Genomic DNA, 21,716 nt, shown 5'->3' on the forward strand with positions numbered 1-21,716 from the left:
TGCGGGTAACTGTCTGTAGTGTTCCTGGTTGTTCAGTTGTTGGTACACTTCTTTGCAGTAATCCGTTCTGTTCAGGTGGCCCCTCCTTTGTCTGCTGGTTTGATGACAATGTTGCGGTTGGTCTTGAGAGCACGGATGGCATTGCGTTGTGCTTGGAAGACAGCCCCGAACGTCACCCAATAACATGCTGGTGTTCCCCCTTCATTTATTTACCAAAGTGTTTAAAATATAGCAGCAAACCCCAGCAAATACATGAACAGATGGGAATAGAGGGATATGGTCCCCGGAAAGGTAGGGGGTTTTAGTTCAATCGGGCAACATGGTCGGTGCAGGCTTGGAGGGCCGAAGGGCCTGTTCCTGTGCTGTAATTTTCTTTGTTCTTTGTCAATCCGGGAGTTCTTTGGGCAGAGAGGATAAGATTGGCCACAGGAAATGGGGTTTCTTGAATCAGGATTCTTCTCCTTCCTCTCGCATCACTTCTCCATAGCAGAGATTTCTGACTACCTCAGAAGATGGAAACCTGTCCATAAGACCATAAGAAATAGGAACAGGAGTAGGCCATTCAGTCCTTCACGTCTGCGCTGCCATTTAATAAGGTCATGGCTGATCTAACACTCATTAAATCACTTTCCTGCCTTCTCTCTGCATCCCTTAATTCCCTACTGATTACAGAATCACAGAATCCCTACAGTGCAGAAGGAGGCCATTCGGCCCATTGAATCTGCACCGACTCTGACAGAGTATCTTACCCAGGCCCACTCCCCCACCCCAGCCACACAACCCCACACATTTAACATGGCTAATCCATCCAATCTACACATCTTGGGACACTAACGGGCAATTTATCATGGCCAGTCCATCTAACCTGCACATCTTTGGACTGTGGGAAGAAGCCAGAGCACCCGGAGGAAACCCACGCAGACACAGGGAGAACATGCAAACTCCACACAGACAGTCACCCAAGGCACTGTGAGGCAGCAGTGCTAACCACTGTGCCACCATGCCACCCCTTAAAAACCTTTTGATCTCAGCCTTGAAAATGTTTAAGGACTCGGCCTCCACAGCTTCCTGAGGAAAAGAATTCCAAAGATTCACCACTCTTGAGAGAAGAAATTCTTCCCCAAAAACATCTTAAATAAGCACCCTTTTATTCTGCAACTATGCCCTCTGGTCCTACACTCTTCAGGAGATCACATAGATCAGGCATGTGTTAACTGTTAATCCATTTAACTTATATAGTATGTGCTTCCAGAGCACAGAGGCCATGATTTTCCTTGTGGAACCCAGAGGAGCACTTCTGGTACCACTAAGGATAGTTTTAGACTTACTAGAAGTCTTTTTTGTCTTCAAGTAAGCTGCAGATCCACTTCCCTACTCAAGCTCCAGTTAATATTGTATTGGGTCTTATTCCTTAACAAGAAATACTTTGGATCTGAACAAGTAAGTGACTTGCTTGTTCTTTAATGCCCACCCACATGATTCCATCATGGGGGTAAGATTAAAAGGAGCTCCAATATTTCAAATTTCTTTTTTGTGTGACGTGTATAACAGATAATTATCATGTCTATTGATCATTAATTGTTTTGTCCTTCTGCCTCATCAGAATTCTCTGTGCATTTTCTCCATCCTGTGGCATTAATTGATATCCAATCTTCCATCACCTACCTGAATTGCAGTTACTGGTTTTGCACCTTTTGTGCCTATTTCTGTTTATCTAACTTCTGGCTTTTGCCTAATGATGCACTTTGAACATCAACGCATGTGAATTATAATAGTGTTTCTTCATATTCCCCAGCGCTCCATTATGTTTTTTAGTTGAATCTGTTTTGCAAGATTATTGGTTATTGTTACATCTATAACTAAGGAACAATTGTTACTGTCATTTCATTTGGAAAATGTAAGAACAGGTGTTGGCCACTCAGTCCCTTGAGCATATTCCACCATTAATTAGATATCAAAAATGTCAAAATCAGTTTTGAAAATTCCAATTGCCTCATCACCAACAGACTTTTCAGAGAGTTCCAGTTTTGCCCCACCTTTTTGGGTAAAAAGAACTGTTATGGTGTATGTAATGGAGAATGGCTGGTAGTTCTGTCCATTGGAATTCATACCCTTTACACTGCAACCTCAGCTCCAAGGAGTAGGGAGCAATGACCAAAGGATAAGTGCTTCATGTAAACATTAATTTGGGATGAGAACACTTGCAAGTTATTTCCCAATGCTCAGGCATGCAGTAATGATGATCATAAGAAACGAGTGTCTAATGTTGCTAGGGAATCATCAATGGCAAGTCCTTTTTACCTTATCTCATGACATGTGAGTGTCACAGGCAAGACCTGCAGTTGTTGCCCATCCCTAATTGCTCTTAAGAAGGTGGTGCTGAGCCATTTTCATGAACCATTGCAGTTCATCTGGTGTAGGTACACCCACAATGATGTTCGAAAGGAAGTTCCAGATTTTTGAGGCAGTGACAATGAAGCAACAGTGATACAGTTCCAAGCCACAATAGTGTGTGGCTTACAGGGGAAGTTAAAGGCACAAGTTAGCAAACAAGAGAAAGATTTGCATTTCTATACATCCTCAAGACTTCCTGAGGTATAAATTACTACATTGTTGTGGCCACGCTTGTTTTCTGATTGTCAATTTTTGACAACATCCCACAAATATAAATGAGATGAATGACCAGTTAATTTATGTTGGTCGAAGGATGAGAGTAGCTTAGGGGACCAAGAGAGCTCTTTGCTCTTCAAAAAAATTATTGTGGGATCTTATACTTCCAGCTGAACAAGCAGTTTGAAAATAATTTAATGTCACAGATGAAATGCGATTCTGACAAGCAGAACTTCCTCAATACTGCAATGTACATTGTACTGTACACTGTACAATATTTTATTTTTGACCAATTTTACTCTTTTGTTTTGGTACCACTTAGTTTATATGTGCCACTATTCTGAATTTCATCTTTAATTGTTCTCTGTTAAAATTGGGTATAAGTGAAATTTACCACTAGTTTGCCTCAAAGGCAGGTCCTCGGCTTATTTTCTGCCGATGCTTCATCCTGAGCTGTTTCCCTGGGCAGTTTTTGTCAGTAGTAGTTTGCCTTTACCTTACACTCTCAGGAGCAGGGTGAGGAAACAGGCCTCAGGCATACCTCAACCAGCATAGAAATCAAATCTGTGCAAAAATAAAAGCAAAATACTGTGGATACAGGAAATTTGAAATAAAATCAGAAAATATTGGAAAGGCCCAGCCGGTCTGGCAACAATTGTGGAGAGAGAAACCCAAGTTAATGTTTCGAGACTGTGTAACTTATTCAGAGCTCTGTTTTTATATCAAACCTGTGCTGTTGGCATCATTCTGAACATATGCGAGTCATCTAGCCATCTGAGCTAACCAGTCCCAAGTGCGCTCCTTACACTTTTGGAAATGTGAAGTGAGCTAGCGTTGAAAGATAAGGTATACACAGTATATTGCCATTTGAACCTGCCTAGAATCTACTATCACCACTAGGTCCAAACTGCATTGTTATTACAGGCACAGTAAGAAGTCTCACAACACCAGGTTTATTTGGAATCACGAGCTTTTGGAGCCTGCTCCTTCATCTGGTTATTAACTATTAACATATTAACTATGACAAATACTTTTTTAAAGAGTTTAGGGTCTCTGCCTCCACCACTAACTCAAGCAGTGAATTTCAGGCACCCACCGCCTTCTGCGAAAGAAGTTCTTCCTCATGTCCCCTCTACACTTTCTGCCACTTAGCTTGAATCAATGTCCCCTGGTTCTAGAATTCTCTGCCAAGGGAAATAATTTTATCCTGTCCACTCTTATCTCTTCTCCTCATAATTTTGTACACCTCAATCAAATCACCCCTCAGCCTTCTTTGTTCCAAGGAAAATAACCACTGACCTCCCTTTCCATCCTTGAGTATGTGATGGGGGCACTTACTTCTGACCCCAGTTAGTCCGGTGGGGGTGGCAGAGCACTTCCTTCATGTTGCAGCTGTGAAGAGTGGCTACATGTCTTTGCCCCATTGTTTCATGATATTTTCAGATTTTTTTCCCCCAAGTTTTACCTGTCATAATTTAGCCTCCCATTCCTCAGCAACAATATTGAAAATATTATTCTTTGTTTGAGTAATTACCAACCAGCAGGCGGGTCAAACCAAGCCAAGATCTTGCTGTGGATATTAAATTAGTGCCTACCATGGATAAAGCCTCAGTGAAAATGCTAATTTCAGATCCAGTGACCAAAACTAACTTACTCACATTATCTGCTTTTGTTCTGCTTTCCAGGTGCCTATTTTAGTTGCCCATTTTACATATACAGTTTAGTTATTCCATAGATTATGGTATGTAGCATAGTGTTATTGTGGGTGAAAGGACATATTTGACTGTTTACATTTTTATGAGCTATAAGACAAAAAATACCAGAGTTTTGAATGAGAGTAGAGCATATCAGGAATTTGGGTGGAGAGGTCAATGGGCCTCATGTTTTCCTGTCCATTAAAATGAACCAATGGGAAACCATGTAAAGTATAAATTGGGTACTTTTGTGGTAAAATGTGTGTTCCTAACACCCAGAGCTCTGCACAGGAAGTGCTAGATTGTAAAAGTTTCCCTATTGTATTTGAACCTGTGTGTAGGCTATATGAAACCTGACACATATATGTATACTGATCTGTGAATGATTTTTTGAATGAGAATGCTGTGCAAACAGCAGACAAAAGTTCGGTCTGAATGCTTCTCAGAGGAAGTGTTCTAGACTAAGTTACCTCATGCAGGAATTTTGGATAAAAGGATTCAGACATCTGTAGCATGTGTGTAAAAACCTGTTTAGTAAAATAGCATTATTTCATTCATTATTTAAATAAAATACAAGATGCCTATTTAAATAACAGATCAAAAATACATTTTGACAGTTATGTTCTGTCATGGGCAAAATGTGAATTAAATATTGTTAGAATGTAACAGCAGCTGAAGTCCAGACTATTTCCGAATATTTTCCTAGAATTAGTCATGTTGTAATTTAGAGACTGATAGACTTAGTTATATGCAGTCAACCCCATTTGAATGCATCTCTGACATATGTAAATCCCAGATGTACTTTAGATTTTTCCATGTCACAATTCCTTTATATGAGCCTCATTGTAAAGTGAAGTTCAGGGATAGGCAAAGGGATTTGGTCCACAAAATCTCTGCCTTTTGGGTTGAGTTCAGCCCTGTCTTCTTGCTTCTCACCATATGCACAATCCCTATTTCTTCAGAATGTTATAGAATATCAGTTAAACCCATTTATATTACAGACTTTGCTTCAGTAGACTTTCCCAGTAATTATTCCACACGTCTATTAATCTTTGTGTGAATAATTCTTTCCTAAATGTTTTATTTACAGCTATAATTTCCTGTGTTTTAAAATGATCTCACCTAGATTTTAAACTTTTCATTCAACTGAATGATTTGTCTGGAACAGCTATATCATTTTACTTTATAATTTTGAAAGCTTCCATTCGGTTGCCTAGAGTTTTTTATAACAAGAACTAAACCAACTACAGTCGAGCATGATTATAAGGTAATATTGGGATCCAAAGTCACAGTACATTACAACAAAGAACAAAATATGCAAACATACGGAATGAGCAGCTGGGAAAAATGATTAGCGTATATACAACTAAAAGTCAATTTTTTAGGACAAGTGTCACAGGGTCAACTTTTACACAGATAGGGTGGAATTTTACGTCCGCTTTACGCCCGTTTTGCAGCGGGAAAAAGTCGTAAAATCAGGTGTAAAGCGGCTAGCGCGATTGGCACTGGTTTACGCGCCTGCTGTCATTTTACAACACTCGGACACTTCCATGAGGGAAATGGTGGTGGGGCCCAAGGGAGGCATGCCAAGGGGTGGGGCCTGTGGGGGCAGTTACAGAAGGCAGGGTCAATGGGGGCACAGCCAATGGGGGTGAGCCAGGGGCAGGGCCAATGGAATGAGGGGGGGCTTGCTGCCACTCTGCATGGAATCGGTGGGGGGAGGACGGGGGGGCCCACGATTGGTGAGGAGGGAGGGGGGCTGCAATCAGTGGGGGAGGGTGGCGGGGCCATGATCAGTCTGGGCGGCCGGGGGGGGGTGGGGGGTTGGCGGTGGGGGCGATGGGAGCTGCATCTCGGGCCACAGGCCCTCGCAATTGCAGGGGGGGGGGGGGGGAGTTGCTGCTTGAGGCTGCCTGCAGTCGCAGGGGCCTGACAGCTCTCTCTCTGTCTGTCAGACCCCTGCTACTGTTAGTGTGCATGTGCAGCATCTGCACATGTGCAATACCTCCCTCTACAGGCTGTCTGGTGAGTTAAGCCCCGCCCACGTGGGCTAGAAACTGACTAGCCCAATTTTTTAGAGATGAAGTGCAGAAGATTGGGTGTGAAAACTCACCCAAAAATCGGATCTGGAACTCTCCCATTTTCAGACTAGCTGGACATTTAGAAAAAATCTCATAAATTTCCACCCTTAATATTTTTGAGGGGTTGATATATATGCTTGATTTAGGTTCCAAGACTGTCACAGTGGAACAAAGTAAAAACTAACAACACTGAAGAATTTGTATTAATTCTTGAACATTTATTTAGCTTATTACATTACAATGTACATTTCATTCAAAACAATATATACTGTAACAAATTAACTACAATGTTTCACATTGAAATCCATTAAAATTACTCACATCACAACTGAATCACTAAACAATTTGTCCCAATAGCCCAGTTGTATAGCATCATTATATGGCTCTTCCTCATCTTCATCATCAATATCATTTGTAGTACTAATAACCTTGGCATCATCATTCCGCAAGTAATCATCCTATTCAATATTCCACATTTTAGAAATGACTTTTTAAAAATATTGGGATTAAGTTCATTTCATGGGTCTCTGGCACAATGTTGCTAGTGAGGGTACCTGCATATTTCCACCTTTTAGTAAATGTGTTTTCACATTCCAAAGTACAATTGTTCCACATCTTTTGGACACTGTCCTCGAGATGTTTATTTATTTGCCCATCCAAGGGCTGAACAGCACTTGTAAACCAACAACTGTCACATTGATTTGTCTCACATCATTGACCACAGCATTGACAAAGTGGGATATGAACATGCTCCACACAAGCAAACCTTTTTCTTGGTAGTATAAACATGTGTATTACTGAGAACAGAGACATGCTGTTGAGACTTTTTGTCTTGCACTCATTAAGACAGACAGAATTTCAAAAGGAATAGTATTTATACTGCATGAGAAAAGGGGTGTTGATTGGTTGGCAGTTTGGTCTGATTGGTCAGTTTGTTGCCATAGTGAATGCATCAGGTTTATTCAGAAGGGTGCAATGTCTGTACATATTCCTTTTGCCTAGAGGACAAATCCTTTCATATGTCCGCCCAGGGCGGCACGGTAGCACAGTGGTTAGCACTGCAGCTTCACAGCTCCAGGGTCCTGGGTTCGATTCCCGGCTTGGGTCACTGTCTGTGTGGAGTTTGCACATTCTCCTCGTGTCTGCGTGGGTTTCCTCCGGGTGCTCCGGTTTCCTCCCACAGTCCAAAGATGTGCGGGATAGGTTGATTGGCCATGCTAAAAATTCCCCTTAATGTCCTGAGATGCGTAGTTTAGAGGGATAAGACAAAGGCCGGCGGGGTACAAAAAAAACCCAGAACAGTTGATCATCAGTCTATAAGTTCAGACGGTCAGGGGGACCGCACCGTCGTTGTGACCTCCTCAACACCGGCGAAGACACCGGAGTAGGCACTCGCAGTGGCGTTCTCCCCAAGGCGGTGTCCAACGGCTCCTCCAATGTCTCACGGGCCGGTTGACCCCAAGGTAGTGACAATCCGTTGAGCTCGGACACGCCATGACGTGGCGACCATCTCCTGGACTCAGGCAAGCTGTACACGGGAGTAAAAGGGTTAAGTGATGGTCCTGATGCTGCCCGCGCCGTGTCAGGAGGGGAAACAATAGTTGGGGGGTCTCTAACAGGAGGTATGGGAGCGACAGGGGTTTCCAAGTCCCCTGCTGGCGCCAGGTCTCGAATCGAGACCGTGTCCTCTCGCCCGTCAGGGTATGCCACATAGGCATACTGAGGGTTGGCGTGGAGGAGATGGACCTGTTCAACCAAAGGGTTGGACGTGAGGGCCCTAACATGTCGCCGCAGGAGGACAGGTCCTGGGTACGTCAACCAAGACGGTAATGAGGTCCCAGAGGAAGACTTCCGAGGGAATGAAAACAGCCTCTCATGGGGAGTAGCGTTGGTTGCCGTAGACAGGAGTGAGCGTATGGCGTGGAGCGCATCAGGGAGCACCTCTTGCCAACGGGAGACTGGAAGGCTTTTTGACTTCAACGCCAGTAAGACAGCCTTCCAGACTGTAGCATTCTCACGTTCCACCTGTCCGTTACCCCTAGGGTTGTAGCTCGTGGTTCTACTAGAGGCAATCCCGTATGAGAGCAGGTATTGCCTCAAGTCATCGCTCATGGAGCCCCTATCGCTGTGGATGTAACAGGGGTACCCGAACAGGGTGAAAAGATCACGAAATGCCTTGATAACCGTGGCAGCGGTCGTATCAGAGCAGGGGATGACAAAAGGGAATCGTGAGTACTCATCAATGATATTGAGGAAGTACACATTCCGATCTGTCGAGGGAAGGGGGCCCTTAAAGTCCACACTCAGTCTTTCGAAGGGACGAGTGGCCTTAACGAGTTGTGCCCTGTCAGGTCGGTAAAAGTGCGGTTTGCATTCCGCGCATACCCGGCAGCTTCTAGTTATGGACCTGACATCCTCCACCGAGTAGGGTAGATTCCGGGCTTTTACGAAGTGGTAGAGCCGAGTGACCCCTGGATGGCAGAGGTCATTGTGGAGAGCCTGCAAATGATTCTCCTGCATACTGGCGCATGTTCCACGCGACAGGGCATCCGAGGGCTCGTTGAGTTTCCCTGGACGATACATGATGTCGTAATTATAGGTGGAGAGTTCGATTCTCCACCTCAAGATCTTATCGTTCTTGATCTTGCCCTGTAACGTGTTATTGAACATGAACGCCACGGACCGCTGGTCCGTGATCAGGGTGAACCGTTTTCCCGCCAAGTAATGGCGCCAATGCCGGACGGCCTCCACAATGGCCTGGGCCTCCTTTTCCACCGCTGAATGTTGAATTTCGGGGCCTCAGAGGGTGCGAGAAAAAAAGGCGAAGGGCCTGCCCGCCTGGTTAAGTGTGGCGGCCAGGGCGAAATCAGATGCATCGCTCTCCACCTGGAAGGGGATGGACTCATCAATAGCGTGCATCATGGCTTTCGCGATGTCGGCTTTTAGTTTTTCAAAGGCTAAACGAGCCTCTGGTGCTAGGGGAAAAGAGGTAGACTTGATGAGCGGATGGGCTTTGTCCGCGTAATTGGGAACCCACTGTGCGTAGTAAGAGAAGAAGCCTAAGCATCTTCTCAGTGCTTTTGCGCTACTGAGCAGGGGAAGTTCGAGGAGGGGACGCATACGATCTGGATCAGGGCCAATGACCCCGTTTTCCACCACGTATCCGAGGATAGCTAGGCGGCGCGTGCAAAATACACACTTCTCCCTGTTGTAGGTCAGATTCAGGCGAGATGCAGTGCGTAGGAATCTAAGGAGGTTGGTATCGTGGTCCTGCTGGTCATGGCCGCAGATGGTGACGTTATCCAGGTACGGGAAGGTAGCCCGCAGTCCGTTATGGTCCACCATTCGGTCCATAGCACGCTGGAAGACCGAGACTCCATTGGTGACCCCAAAAGGAACCCTTAGAAAATGGTACAACGACCATCCGCCTCAAAAGCCGTGTATTGTCGGTCCTCTGGGCGAATGGGGAGTTGGTGGTAGGCAGACTTTAGGTCGATGGTGGAGAACACCCGGTACTGCGCAATCTGGTTGACCATGTCAGAAATGCGCGGGAGGGGATACGCATCCAGCTGCGTGTATCTATTAATGGTCTGACTATAGTCAATGACCATCCGGGGTTTGTTCCCACTCTTGACCACCACAACCTGCGCTCTCCAAGGACTAGCGCTAGGTTGTATGATCCCTTCCTTGAGGAGCCGCTGAACCTCAGATCGAATGAAGATCCGATCCTCAGCGCTGTAACGCCTACTCTTCGTCGCGATGGGCTTGCAGCCTGGCACGAGATTCTGGAATAGGGAGGGTGTGGTAATCTTAAGCGTCGAGAGGCTACAGGTGGAGCGCGTTGGACAATTTGGAGGCTGCTGTTCTCCCACTGAAAGCGGAGGGAGTGGCCCACCGTACTGTAAGGTTACACTCTTCAAGTGGACCATGAAATTTAGTCCGAGGAGTATTGGGGCGCAAAAGTGCGGTAACACCAGGAGCTTGAAGCTCTCGTAAACCGTGCCCTGCACCGTTAGATTTACCACGCAACTCCCTAGCACGGTGACAGACCGGGACCTTGACGCCATTGAAATTGTCTGCTTGACAGGCTGGATCTGGAGGCCACACCGCTTCACGGCGTCTGGGTGAATAAAGCTCGCTGTGCTCCCGCCGTCAAACAGACAATAAATTGTGCGTTTGTTTACCTGTATGTCCATCATGGACTTGTCGAGTCTGTGAGGCTTTGCCTGCTCCAGGATGATCGACGCCACCGTTGGTTCTTGAGCGCCACTGCAGGCAACTGAGATGGATGAAGATGACCCCTGCTGGTCATTCGCGGTCGGTGCCGACCAAAATGGCTGCTCCCATAGGACGCACGTGGGCGATGGCGCCAAAATCCACGACCCCTGGTGGTCGCGCGTCTCTTGCGATTCCGTCGTCTGGAATGGCGATGTCCTGGCCTCGCACGTGGAAGAAACCCTTGACGATGCCGATGACGAGAAACCCGGCTCCGGGGAGTCGCATGCCGCACTGCTGTTCCTGGAAGTAAGTTTGGATCGACATACCTTCGAATAATGCCCCTTCTTGCCGCAGGCGGAGCACAACACCACTTTAGCGGGACATCGCTGCCGAGTGTGCTTCACTCCCCCACAGAAGTAACACCGCGGGCCGCCTGGAGCTGCTGCCGTCGTCAGGCCCGAGGGTGGGCACACCATCACGCAGCTTTTCGGACACGCTGGACGAAGTGGGATCTGTGACTGCTCCTGCCACGCTATCTCCACGTGGTCTTCGGGATACATCGCCAGGCTTGGAGGCCGTTTCTAGTGTATCCGCTAGCTCTATAGACTTAGTGAGATCAAGATTACCTTGCTCCAACAGTCGAAGTCGGATATAAGACGATCCGATTCCCGCCACAAACGCATCTCGAGCGAGGTCGTTCATGTTCTGGTCTGCCGACACTGCTTTGCAGTTACAGCCCCTGGCTAGCTGTAGGAGCTCGCACGCGTACTGTTCCGTCGTTTCGCCGGGCTGCCATCGTTGAGTGGCTAAGAGATATCGAGCATGCATCTCGTTTGGCGGTTTAATGTAGCGCTTCTTAAGAAGCTTGAGGGCCCCTTTGTAGTCGGTGGCCGCACGGATCGCTAAATATACAGCGTCGCTTACCCTCGCGTGGAGGACCCGGAGTCTGTCGTCGTCCATGGTGACCGCTGCGGAGGCTTCAAGGTAATCCTGAAAACATTTCAACCAGTGGTCGAAGGTGTTGGAGGCGCCCGCCGCACGTGGGTCCAGCGTAAGACGTTCGTGTTTAAGCATTTGCTCCATACGCTCTGTATCGTTTTTTTTTCAACGACGAGAGTTCAATTAGTAGTTAATAAAATTGATGCTGGATATAACTCACGAGGCTAGAGATGCTCGAGGAAATAAAGGCTTTTATTAACTACTACAATAGGGCTACCATATATAATACACGATCCCAGACTGAGGGGTCCCAGACAGAGCAGTGACCTTTATACCTCTCCCAGGAGGCGGAGCCCGACTGGGATGTACCATAATAACTATAATACAGGTAGAACAGCCCAACCCTAACCCCAACAGTAACATATATACAGACTCGTAGTACTGGCCAGACCCTGGCTCAGTACTACCTGGTGGGAACCAACGATGGTTCACCACACTCATTAACCCATTCTATCACTTTTTTTTCCAGTTTGAATTGAAATGTGTACTTGTTATTCTTCTAAGACATCATGACTGGTCTTACAGTATGCATTAGTCTTGTTGACTGGCTGGTAGATTGTTGCTAGAATTGGTATTTAAAAAAATTAAAGGTTCCAGGACATGGTTTTAAATTAATGAACCATAGAAATTAACAGTACATAATTAATAATTGCAATGTGGTTTGATCCCTGAAAAATTAGGATTGAATTTTACATGAGGTGTATGAAAAATGTAATTTTTTAAGCTAAAAGTCATGGGCTCAACTTTTACAAGAGATTGACTTTTACATGAGTATAAAAGGTAGTCTTGTCAAACCTACTCTATTTAGACACTGTACAAACAGAATCCCCATTTACCAATCCCTTAACCACATAAGATCCTGGGGGATGTAGAAGGAAGGTCAATAAGAAGGAAACTACAGCCAATTTAGGAAAACCTATGTCAATTTTAAAAAGTCATCTCCTGGGTCAATTGACAAAGGCACCGCAAGTTTTCTTTTCAAGGATTCAAGTACATTATCTCCCCCATTGATGTCAACTGTCAACATGAGAGAATTCGAGATTTACAACTGTGATAAAAGCAAATTGCTTTGGATGGTGGAATTTAGAACAAAAACAGAAAATGCTGTGAAATCTCAGCAGGTCTGACAACATCAGTGGTTAGAAAACAGAGCTAACGTTTCAAATCTGGATGATTCTTTCGTCAGCTCTGACGAAGAGTCATCCAGACCTGAAATCTTAACTCTGGTCTCTCTCCACAGATGCTGTCAGACCTCTTGAGATTTCCAGCTGTGGCTGGTTGTTCTCATATCCCGGGCATCATGCTGTCAGAGCACTAAGAACACCAGCCAATCAAAAAATCTATCACTCAATTAATGTCTAATCAGAGAAGGTGGATCATGCAAGCTTATGCAAGGTACACAAGCAGTTGTCACAACTTATTTAGCTGTGACAATCTACGATCTCCACAATGTTCAACCTTCTCAGGCTGGTGTAAAAGCATACCTTTTCCAGATGTGGATGATGATGCCTTCAGAGCCCCATCTGTGCAATGGAGAGGTAATTAAAGCCAGGGACCACTGGGATCATAATTCAGCACCAAAATGAAGACAAAGAAGCAGCAGAGGAAGGATGGTCCTGCAAGAAAAATGTGAGGAATCAGTGATTCTGGTGACCTGCTTGTTGCTTTGCTCTAAAAAGTTGCACTGAGCTCCTCTGCTTAGCAATCCTTCACCACTCCCTTCAGCCTGCATTTAAAGAACACTCAAATAACTTCTAAAACAATGGTTCTCTAATGATGCAGAATCAATAGCTGCTATTAAACTACACAGCAGATCAAAGTGTCAAATTTGATTAATTTAATGACAACCATAATGGCTATAATTGTTTGTAGCAGTGCATCTGCCATTGGGGAGATTTGTCATTGCATACATAGAATTATAGATTTTTATCATGGCAAGTTGCTGAAAGTGCTGATTACTCAGCAGTGAGGGAAAAATGAAATACAACCGTTCAGCTTCTTAACCAATCATATTTTTAAAAAGAGATAATTGGCACAAGGCCTGGGAAGGAAGTGTAAATTAGAGTGGCTGAATTCAATATAAAATCAGTTGCAGAAAGAGAAATAAAGGGAAAGAAAAAATTGGATTAAGGGAGAGAGAGAGCAAAAGAGATAGTAAGGAACAGTTGAAATTTTTAATGTGACATTTAAAAATTCTTAAACCATTTAACAGAAGAATATACGAATTAGGATCGGACGTAGGTCATTCACCCCACGGACCTGCTCTACCATTCAATAAGATCTGTTTCTGGCCTCAAATCCACATTACCTACCCTAGTAACCTTTGACTCCCTTATTAGTCAAGAATCTATCAACCGCTCCTTTAAAAATAGTCAGTGACCCTGCATCCACTGCTCTCTGGCAGTGTGTTCCAAAGACTCACAACTCTCAGAGAGAGAATTTCTCCTCATTTTCATCTTAAATGGTAGACCCCTTATTTTTAAACTTTGTCCCCTACTCGTCTCTCCCACAAAGGGAAACATCCTTGTAGCATCCATCTTATCAAGTCCCCTCAGGATCTTTTATGACTCTATAAAATCACCTCTCAATCTTTTGAACTCCAATGGATACTGGCCCAGCCTTTCCAACCTTTCCACATAAGATAAACCCCCTATCTCAAGTATTAGCCAAGTAAATCTTCTCTGAACTACTTCTAATGCATTTATATCCTTTCAGAAATAAGGAGACCAAAACTGTACACAGTACTCCAGATGTGGTTTTACCAATGCCCTGTATAACTGTTGCAAACATTCCTGGAGGAATGAGCCTACATACTTGTAATAGCTAATTTTCAGTGCTGGAGGAGCTGATTGGCAGTAATTAACAATTATCATTAAAAGGTTTCTTTCACATGAAATGACAAGACGTAACTTTCTGTGGTTAGTGTAATGTGTACTACCACACAAATATAGCAACTTCATGCCATTCAATGCATATCAGTGGTGAAGCAGATAATGAGATGTCGGAGGTGATCTTACTTGGCGCCTGCCAGCCGATAGGTGGGGCAAGCCAGTAAGATCATGCGAGAGTTGGGAAATCAGGTTTACGCCCAATTTCTTGCCCCTCGTGATCTTACCGGCACCGGATATCCGGCGAATAATTTATTTAAATAATATTTAAATCACTTTTGCATTGAATTAATAAGCCTGAGATGTTAATATCTGGGCTCATTTGCCTCTGAGACCTTACCAGGAGAGGTTTTCTCTCATGAGAATCCCAGCAGTGGGAACAAGTTGTGATGGCCTCACCAGTAGAACTGGAGGTCACTGAAGCCCCACAGAGAGGTTGGAGGCAAGGGGGGGTATCCCTTGGGCAGTGCCAGCCTGGCAATGCCCACTGGACACTGCCAAAAGGGCAGGGGCAGAGGTGAGTGGGGCCTACTGGGGGCAGCGGGTTGGTGGTGAGGGTGGGGGGGGGACGCGCTGCCATTCTGCACTAGGGATCGGTGGGGGGATGACACATTGCTATTCTGCACGAGGGATTGGTGGGAGGATGGAGAGGGGACTCACAGCCACTGTGCACTGGGGATCGGTGGGTGGAGGGAGGGGGACAATCGGGGCTAATTAGTATTATGTGGTATATCAGGAAAATATAATGTTAAGAATAGTGGAACTATGGTACTGTAGATCAATTACATCAGAATGAGTAAAAAGTATTTTTAATATGCAAAAAAATGGATGAGCTATTATGCCTATTAATTTGCACACACGGAAGGCAAATAAATTGGTTGATGTTGCAATGCCAAAGCATCCAATATGGTTGGCAGAATGTATGAAAATTCTTTGCACTTAAAGTATACCACTTGCCGTATTGCTAAAGGCAGCAGAAAAGGATGTCCAAGGCATAAACTTGAAAGAAGTATTAAGCTCTTTCAATATGCAAAAAGCATGCCCAACACCTGATTGAGCCCTTCTTTTCAAATTGCGTGATCTACATGCAGCCTACAAACTGCTTAATATTGCACCCAAAAGGTACATTTGTTTAAAAAGAACTTAGCAGGAGTAGCAGAAGCAGGAGCACAACTCCAAGTTCCATTATATTGCTGAAGATTGTTGCCAACACTTGCTTGGCATTCACCCAATCTCTCCAGTTGCTTCTGATTGCTTCCAGCATTCTCCCAATCAATTTCAATTTATCTCCCCACTGCCAACCACATCTCTTGATTGCCCCTTCTTTCCAATCAATTCCCATAGGATGAAATAGGAACAGGAGGTTGAGCCTTCCCCATCATTCATTAAAAACCATGGCTAATCTGCTTGTGGCCTTTCTATTCTACCAACCCACCATAACCTTTCACTCCCTTGCAGATCAAAAGTCTAGTCTAACTCAGCCTGGAATGTTTGGAATGACTCGGTTGCTACTGCTCTCTATGGAAGAGCATTCAAAAGCTAATGACCTTCTGAGAGAAGAAATTCCCCTTCATCTCACTCTTAAATAAGCAGCCTCCATTATTAAGTACAAACTGCTTAATGCAACCTATCTACCCTATCAAGCCCTCTCAGAATTTTGTATGCTTCAATAAGATCATCTGTCATGTTTCTGATCTCCAATGAGTTAGAGGCCTGACCTGTTCAACCTTTCATCATAAGACAATCCCTTCGTCCCAGCGATTAATCTAGTGAATTCTATTTGAACAGTTTCTAATGCAAGTATGTCCTTTCTTAAGTAAGGATTCCAAAACTGTACACAGTACTCTAGCTGTGGTCTTACCAATGCTCTATACAGTTGATTGCCACCATCTGCTTCATCATTTCTTCCCCTTATCAATAACAGCCCCCCTTCCCTAAACAGGGCTGTCGCTGGTGACACATTGGTCTAAAGCTTCATGCTAGTTCATCAGTAAATTACCTTAGGATGTTCAGAATGCATCTGTCATTCTGCATTCACTGATCTCATTCAATTGAGGCTCAGTACCCCATATTGGGTGTGACTAGATATCATTCCCTTGCATCCAGCTGCGCCAGGAGCCCAAAATGCTTCATTGCTTTCAAGAAACATACTTACGGAGCTTTAACAATTTTCAACAGTTTTGTCTATCTTAAAAAATATTATTATAAATGTATTTCATTGTTCAGCTTTACCAATTTTTAAAAAATTTTAAATTTAATTTGCTTGATGAACCATTTTAACGGAACAAAAAGTTAGTTATTGTAATATTCATCTAACCTTTTCAATACAATTTCAGGGTGGCAACCAAACAGCTACTGTTATTGCCTTGTGCTCAATGAGAGACTTCAACTTGACTAATGAGACATGCCAGTTGGCCATCCGAGATGTAGGTGGCCTAGAGGTTCTGATCAACCTGTTAGATACAGAAGATACCAAATGTAAGGTAAGCCAGATTGCCACTTCATAAATTATTGCAATATCATTTTTAAACAAATAGGAGCTCATTTCCTGCCCTACACACTATTTGCACCCATTTCTTCGCAAAATGGGAAGAGGAGAAAGAGTCAGGAACAGTAGATCTCAGCCGTGCTTGTAAATGATGCATGTTACAATCAATTTAGGGACTGACAAAAAATAGGTTGGTTTGAGACAGGCTGAAGCTTCACTGCAATATTTAAATTATTCAGAAAAGCTATTTAACATTCTGCTTTTCTATTTTTCCTGCCAAAGTGGACCATCTCACATTTTTTCACATTATGCTCCATCTGACAAATGTTTACCCATTCATTTAACCTCTCTCTATTGCTTTGCAGACTCTTTGGGCCCTATTTTACCATTTTGATTCAAAGTGCTGGGCGGACTTGAAACTGGGAGTGTTTCAGATCCGACCTTTAGACCCGTTCTCAGGTGCCCCAATATGCATTCTGCCTGCAAAAATGTCAGCAAGTCCGAATCGCACTGCACAAGCAGAGCCATCGGACCCACCTTTCTCCCCCCTGACACCGATCTCAGGTAGAGAGCTGTCGGACGGTCGGCACTTACCTCCTCACTAACAGGAGCACCCGAATCGGCTTTCTATGGAGCATGTCTGGTTCGTGCTGATTCCGAATGGGCAAACGCGGTGGTAAAGGGAGAAGTGCCGATAAAGTTGGGCGTGCAGCCTATTAAGTCAATTTAAATGCATGAAAATTAAATGCATGCAGGCCGTTGTGCCTGTTTCGGGCGCGGTCCCAATCGTGGCCATTTTCAGGCTTCGGTAAAGGGGGAACCGGCACAGAGGTGGGCGCGGATTGCGCTAGTCACCTCACGCACAACTTTACCAAGTTTTCATGCCCACAAATGGGTGCAACGCGATGATAAAATCGAGCCCTTTGTATCCTTACAATTTGCTTTCCTAACTATCTTTTCACCATTTGCAAATTTAGGGAGTGACAGTGGTGTAGTGGCATGGTGATAACATATCCACAAAGTCTAACAAGAAATACCTCGATCCTTGCCCCATGCCCCAGTACAGTGATGTACTGGACTATTAATCCAGAGACTGAGGCTAATGCTCTGTGGATATGAGTTCCTTGTTGGGATTTAAATTCAATTAATAAAAACAAATAATAAATGCTAGAATTGAAAACTAGGCCTGATATTTTGCAAAGCCGAAAAGGCTTCGTGCCATGGTCCTGATTCTTGAAGTCCCAACCTTGAACACTCTGCACTCATCATTTTTGCCAGGTGAGGGATGGGGACAGGTAGTTTGTAGTTTGTACATCTGTGATTCACAGAGGCAGCTGCACATGTAAAAGTGCAGCTGCCTTCAAACAGATGCAGTTTTCATCACTGGAATGTCTAAAACATGACTCATGAACTTTAGACATTTGAGGAAAAGTTGGAAAGCTGCCAGTGTTATTTGGAGAGGGGTGGGGGTGGCACAGTGACACAATGGTTAGCACTGCTGCCTCAAAATGCCAGGGACCTGGGTTCAATTCCCGACTTGGGTCACTGTCTGTGCGGAGTCTGCATGTTCTTCCCATGTCTGCATGGGTTTCCTCCGGGTGCTCCAATTTCCTCCCACAGTCTGAAAGACGTGCTTGTTAGGTGCATTTGCAATGCTAAATTCTCCCTCAGTGTATCCAAACTGGTGCTGGAGTGTGGCAACTAGGGGATTTTCACAGCAACTTCATTGCAGTGTTAATGTAAACCTACTTGTGACACTAATAAATAAATAAGTGAGCAAGAAATGGATAAGCTCCATGACATTTTCGTCATCCCCTATCACAATCATTATTGATTCCAGTGACCTGTGAGGAATGGTTTTTTATTGTTTGATTCCCATGTTGGATAATCAGTTTTCCCCTCACACCCTGTAACTTTCCCTGGACATTTCCATTCTCTATGGCCCTCTGGCAATACACCAAATCACCAGAAATGAAGTCTACCTCAAATAGTCTTATACAATGTCGCAGTGCTCTTCAAATTATTTCTGAAACCTCAGCCTTTATACAAGTTTTCTCGCCTGCATGTAGGACATTCAAATGGGATGAGCTAATGGTCATTTCCTCTAGAGCAGGGGGCATATCCCACAGCACGAAAGGCAACTGTGGATTCTTTCCACATACCAGCTGGTGCACTCCAACCATTTCCAAAGATTTTTTAATCATGCACTGTCTATGGCAGCACCGTCTGCAACTTGCAAGCCAGTTTGTCAGCCAGTATCTTTAAGTAATTACTGCGTGGTTCATCTCTCCTAAACATTGCTGAATGGGATCTCAGCCACAGTATTCCTGACTATAAAATTCAAATTCTCACACATGTCCTTGAATTCATCATTTGTGAATTCTCCTCCAAATTTTGTTAATGTTCCTCATCCAGTACCAACCCATTTTCCCATAATCTTGTCTACAATGGTCTGTTTGTCTTTTGCCACTTATCACCATTGATAGGCTAAATTTAGTTACCACAGCCACATATCCGCAAAGTGTAACAAGAAATACTTTGATTCTTGCCCCATGCCTTTACGTCCATTGTCACTACATCATTGAATTCTCTGATCAGTGGAAGACTTACAACAGGATGTGTTGTTATCATTGGATATTTGACACAAATGTCACATTGAATCCTAACTTGCTCAATAAGAGTTTCATATTCGCTATTGACTACCACAGCATCATACAACAGAGCTTTTAATTTCTGTAATGAAGGATGTGTGAATTTTCAATGTAATTTCCAAATAATTATTTTCTTGTCAACCAAACTCTTATCCTCTGAAGTGAACAATAAGTTCTGTACTTTGATGAGAAATATCTGGCTTAACCTCAATGATATGTAGTAATTCCCTGATCAAATAAAGTGTAATTCCATGGCTTTCCCAAATGCAAGTGCATTGTCATTTTCCACACCTAGTTTCATTTGCGCTTTTTTCTTGAGGACTTGCTCAACAACAAAGGTATCTCAAAGTAGACCATATCAGAACTAATGAAGAGACTTATCCCAGCTATCTTGCGCGGGATGACCATTTTTTGGAATGGCTTTAATGTGTTGTTCTTCACAAACCCAAAACAGGCAAAGTATTTATACTCATTAACCTTATGCTGATCTTCTTTGTTAAGAGATTCCAAGTAGCAATTGAGCCAATTCTTCCCACAGGCTATCCAATACCACACAATTGAATGAATCAATTGCCAATCACTGGACTCAAGCTCCCGAGTAAGCATTCCAGTTCCTCCAGGCCAGTCATCATCATCATCATCATGCTCTGTGTCAAAATTGCCTTTTTCACATGCAACCTCAAAGAGACTATGGGGGCTGGCACTACCCAAGGAGGTGCTCCTTGGGCAGTGACCGCCTATCAGTGCCAGCCTGGCCCCCTGGCACTGCCCAAGGTGCACCTTGGCACCTCCCACTAGGCATCAGGCAATGCCAAGGAGGCAGGACCAGAGGGGGTAGAGTCTATTGGGTGGGGCTTGTTGGGGGTGAAAGTTGGGGGTGAGGGACCTGCTGCCACTCTGCACTTGGGATGACTGGGGAGGGAGGGAGGAGGCGATCGGGGCTGGCCATCTAGGTGGGGGGTGGGGGGATGTGGGTGGTGATCATCAAGATGGGAGGAGGTCAGGTCTATCTGGTGGTGTTGGGGCTGGCTGAGGGAGGGGGAATGGTGCTGGTTACTGGGATTGCGGAGGAGTTGGTCGGGACTGTCTGGAGGGTCGGTGAGATTGAAGCTGGCTGGATGAGTTGTTGGGGAGATCGGGGCTGGCTGGCAAGGGGGTGGGGAGTGGTGTGGGACATCAGGGCTGGCTCGGAGAGCTCCGGGAGGCTAGCAATCGGGTGGTGGGTGTCACTAGGCCAGCGATGGGGCTGGCTAGCTATCAGGCTAGCCAGTGATCTGGAGGCTGGTATTGCGGGGTCACTGTGCATGCGCTGATCTCCATGCTGACAGTGGTCCGCTCAGCGCTAGGCTGCCAACTCTCCAGCGGGAATAGGCCCTGCCCACAGATTTTCATAGTGAATCCCGCTAGGGCACTCTGTGATGCGCAGAGTGTCGGAGATTCATTCTGGAAATCACGCTGAAAAAAACAGCTGTATTTATTCCAATTTCCCCACACATTTGTTTGGAGACTCCCAGCCTTTTTTTTCATTTTGGGCTATTCATTGTTGGTATTTGAAGTCACAATGATAACACCCGTTATACATTTCCTGTGTATTTTTAGAGTTCAAGTACCTATGGATGCCACCCCGGACTTGCATTTTTGTCTTGATATCTCAAATTGGCCAAAAATGTGACCATCTTCAGACCACCTATCAACAACCCCATCTTTGTACTGTTGCCTGTGTCTATTAGTCAGGTGATCTCAAAATTCAGCAACCATGGAGTCCTCCATTCTTTGTATCCCTGCAGAGTTGTCTGGATTTGATAAGAAAGTAGCTGGGAAAGGACTGCTTTCCTGAGAAAATCTTTTTAGGGCAGCAGCCACTTAGTCCATGAAATTGAACCAGAAGTCTATCCATTTGTGAAATCTGTGTACAATCCAGTAACTTGAATGCAAGCACAAACCCCGGGATCTCTAGGTCAAACTTGTCAATTTCTTGTACAACCTATCAAAGTTCATAATATACTCTTCCATGGACTGATAGTCTTCTTAAATTTATCAAAAGTTCAGCTCTCTTGTAAATCTTATCCATAAATTGTAATAGAGAT

At 44.6% G+C, this 21,716-nt stretch overlaps 1 protein-coding gene across 1 annotated transcript in view; it reads left to right on the forward strand.

The window, feature by feature from the left end:
• odad2 (outer dynein arm docking complex subunit 2) overlaps positions 1-21,716 on the forward strand; it is a 247,559-nt gene that overhangs the window by 97,838 nt on the left and 128,005 nt on the right. The window contains exon 13 of the mRNA XM_078200227.1: positions 16,827-16,973. Coding sequence (XP_078056353.1) covers positions 16,827-16,973 — 147 coding nt within the window. The remainder of the gene's footprint in view (positions 1-16,826; positions 16,974-21,716) is intronic.

Source organism: Mustelus asterias, chromosome 2 (genome assembly GCF_964213995.1).
Source record: "Mustelus asterias chromosome 2, sMusAst1.hap1.1, whole genome shotgun sequence".
Taxonomy (NCBI): Eukaryota; Metazoa; Chordata; class Chondrichthyes; order Carcharhiniformes; family Triakidae; genus Mustelus; species Mustelus asterias.